Source organism: Geospiza fortis, unplaced genomic scaffold (genome assembly GCF_000277835.1).
Source record: "Geospiza fortis unplaced genomic scaffold, GeoFor_1.0 scaffold26, whole genome shotgun sequence".
Classification (NCBI taxonomy): domain Eukaryota; kingdom Metazoa; phylum Chordata; class Aves; order Passeriformes; family Thraupidae; genus Geospiza; species Geospiza fortis.
The window spans coordinates 154,427-157,682 of record NW_005054425.1 but is presented as its reverse complement, the minus strand read 5'-3'; the positions used below and the strand labels follow the sequence as shown (position 1 = coordinate 157,682).

Here is a 3,256-nt window from a genome sequence, read left to right as displayed (position 1 = left end):
TCCCAGGCTGGCTGGGCCCTGCCTTCCTGGGGGTGGAGTGGGGGGCTGCCTCCAGCCCCACACCCCAATTTACCCCAATCTTAATGGCAGATCCCATCAGCCTTGCTGAGCACCAGGAGACACCTCCCTGCCCAACTCCCAGGGGTCCTGAAGCAAATGTCTCTCAGAACACTGTCCTGGCTACATGAGTGAGGAAAGACTGCTGAGACAGAGGCCACCTGAGAGCCCTCAGATGAGGGCAGGGGACAGGCAGGACTCACATCCCCATGGCTCCTCCCTACTGCATCTTGTGCCCCCAGCATAAGTAGGATCCAGCCGAATGCCACACAGAGCCTTTCCGGACCAGTGTCACTATGATGCCACTTGTTCTCTGCCAACTCATCAGATGCCAGAGTTGAACATTTCAGCTGCTGCTGAGCTCCTTCCTCAGGAGCTGCAAGAAATTACTTTCTTGGAAGGGGTGGCTGTGTTCCTGGTGCAATCCAAAAGGCTGGCACCTTCCAAAATGTCCATTCCCGTAGCCAGGAGCGGGAGCTGCTGCAGTCCTGCATAAGAAACACTGGGTGGGTTCTGCCCAGTGAACACAGGGGCCATTTACCTGGGATGTGGAGCTGTGGGCCCCTCATTTTGTGAAGGATAAGTGCCATGAGGATCGGAGAGGTTTAAGTGCTTGGACAATGCTTTCAGGCACTGGGTGAGATTGTTTGGGGGGTCTCCAGTGCAGGGCTAAGAGTTGGACACAATGATCTATATGGGTCTTTTCCAGCTTGAGATATTCTATGAATTCAGTGAAGAAAAGATGTTTCCCTAGCACAGGATGAGGGATCAAGGGGAGTTTGTGGGAGGAGTGGCTCCCCCTCCACACTTGAGCTCTTTTCCCTGACCTCCTCTCTGGGCCGCAGGCGTGTTCCTGGGGCTGGGACTGAGTGGGGTTGTGCCCACCATGCACTTCACCATTGCCGAGGGCTTTGTGAAGGCCACCACGGTGGGGCAGATGGGCTGGTTCTTCCTCATGGCTGTGATGTACATCACGGGCGCTGGGCTCTACGCTGCCCGCATCCCTGAGCGCTTCTTCCCGGGCAAGTTTGACATCTGGGTGAGTGTGGGGGTGAACAGGTTGTCTGGGGGCAGCTCTGGGGTCAGGGGAGGGGGCACTGAGGGGCTGGGGGATGGGGGTGTCCGGCTGTGCCTCAGCACATGCTGGCAGCCAGACCTTGAACAGGTTCTGTGCGTGGGCAGGGCAAAGTACAGGGTGGAAATCGCTGCTGGGTGCAAGAATGGGGAGCAGAGCACAGTGGACAGTCCTGGAACAGTGAAGCGGAAGAGGAGGTGTTGATAATGTTGCTGTCCCCTTTGGTGTGGTTTAAAGGCTTTTTTGCTTTCCTGCAGTTCCAGTCCCATCAGATCTTCCACGTGCTGGTGGTGGCTGCAGCCTTTGTCCACTTCTATGGGGTGTCCAACCTGCAGGAATTCCGCTACGGCCTGGAAGGGGGGTGCACAGATGACTCTCTCCTCTGAGAGTGCCTGGTTTTGGTACAAGCTTCCTAAGTGCTTTTTAAACTCGTCTTTGCTAAAATCAAAGGAAGACTCAAAACCATTTGGGGTTGTTGGTTTGTTGTTTTTTTTTAAAGAAACAAAACAATAAGAAATGGATAAATCCTTTAGCAAAGTTGTTGACCAAATCGTCACCCCCTTCCCCACGCACTGTGCTGGATCTGCAGGGGCGCTCCCGACTCCTCCAGTGTTTTAGCTGCACCGGGATCACCTGCTGCTCCAACAGCACAGGGAACGGCTTCCTGCTCCCGCACAGCCGAGCACATCCCGCTCCTCACGCACCAGGAGTTCTGCATATCCCCCACAGCAGTGCCTGGCTGGGGCAGCCCCAGGCATGGGCACACACTCATGTAATTTAAAGTTTTAATTGTCCTTTTTGTTTTGTTCCGTTTTCCTTGACAAAGTAATGTAAACATAAATGAAAGAATATTTAATATTTAATACTAAGCTTTAAGACAACGCGCTGCCACCGCAGTCCTCGGCTCCCTCGCTGTCGGGAGGAAGGACAGTGTTGTAGGGAATGTAGAGCTGCTGTAGCTGATTGAAATAAAAAGGTCAATAGTTCAGTGTCACTGCTGTGTCTGTGTCCATTTTTGAGGTGGGGAAGAGAGGGCTCTGGACACCCCAGGAGCAGGGCAGGAGTGCCCCAGGGCAGTGGGATCCCTCCAGCTGTGGTCGACTCTGAACTGGGCTGGAATAAACCAGGAAACTGGGCATTGTGGTGGTGACAGGGCAGGAAATGGCCCTGGGCTGTGACAGCTCCAGGACTGTGACTTACTTGGGGTTCCGTAGGGCAGGAGAGGTGTCACACACAGGTAGGGTGGGGGCAGTGCAGGACTGTGCTCCAGGCAGAGGCTTCTCCTGGTGCACAGGGGACAGTGATTATCAGGGGGTTTGGAGGGGCAGAGGTCAGCCCAGCTCAGGCAGCAGAAGGCCATTGCCTGACCTATGGGTGAAGGAGTGTAGGCAGAGCCACTAGAGCCCCTGTGCCACCTGTCGCTGCCATCCCCCAGAGGTGAGGGTGTCCTTTTGCTGAGCTGTTTGGATGTAGCCCAGCTTTGGAAATCCCCCAGGCTCCCTACTGTACCAGGAACTGCCAGCAAGCAACGGTGTCAATTAGTTAATTAACAAGTTACAACAAAAAAACTCACTGGATGTGATTCTGTAACTGCTGGCAAGAGGGCAAGGGATTTCTACAGCTGGAGTTTAAGGGCAAAACCACAGAGCAGATATGGTCACTCTGCTCAGGCCAAGATCTGAGATGAAAAGCAGGAGGCTGTGCTGGCAGCAGATGCAATGCTTCCCCCTCCAGACCCATAACCTAAATCTAACAGGGAAAAGGCTACATTCCAGCTGCATTCACTGCAGGCTCAACATCCCAGAGGAGACTCCAAGACTTTCACTCCAGTTTGTGTCCAAAGGATGACAAGACTCCATTTGGTCCTTGTCTCAAACTTCCTTGTATTCTACCAGACATGTGTAACACTACAGCAATGGAATATATCAGGAATAAATAGATTTTCTTTTCTAAAAGTTCTCCTGAGCAGTTTGACGTTGAGAAATGCTGCAGGTCCTCCTGATGTGGTGTGTAAGGGACGACCACTGGTGTTAAGTACAAACCCCCTCCGCATCCTCCAGGTGGGACCACTCAGGGACAGGGAAGGAAGAGAAAGGAGGAGGAGGAGGAGGAAGAGGAGGAGGA

General features: G+C 53.4%; 1 protein-coding gene across 1 annotated transcript in view; it reads left to right on the top strand.

The window, feature by feature from the left end:
• The window catches only part of ADIPOR1 (adiponectin receptor 1), a 6,386-nt gene extending 4,260 nt beyond the window's left edge, over positions 1-2,126 (top strand). The window contains exons 6-7 of the mRNA XM_005426779.1: positions 903-1,096; positions 1,390-2,126. Of these exons, the coding sequence (XP_005426836.1) occupies positions 903-1,096; positions 1,390-1,518 (323 nt within the window). The 3' untranslated portion in view covers positions 1,519-2,126. The remainder of the gene's footprint in view (positions 1-902; positions 1,097-1,389) is intronic.
• Positions 2,127-3,256: the final 1,130 nt, after the last annotated feature.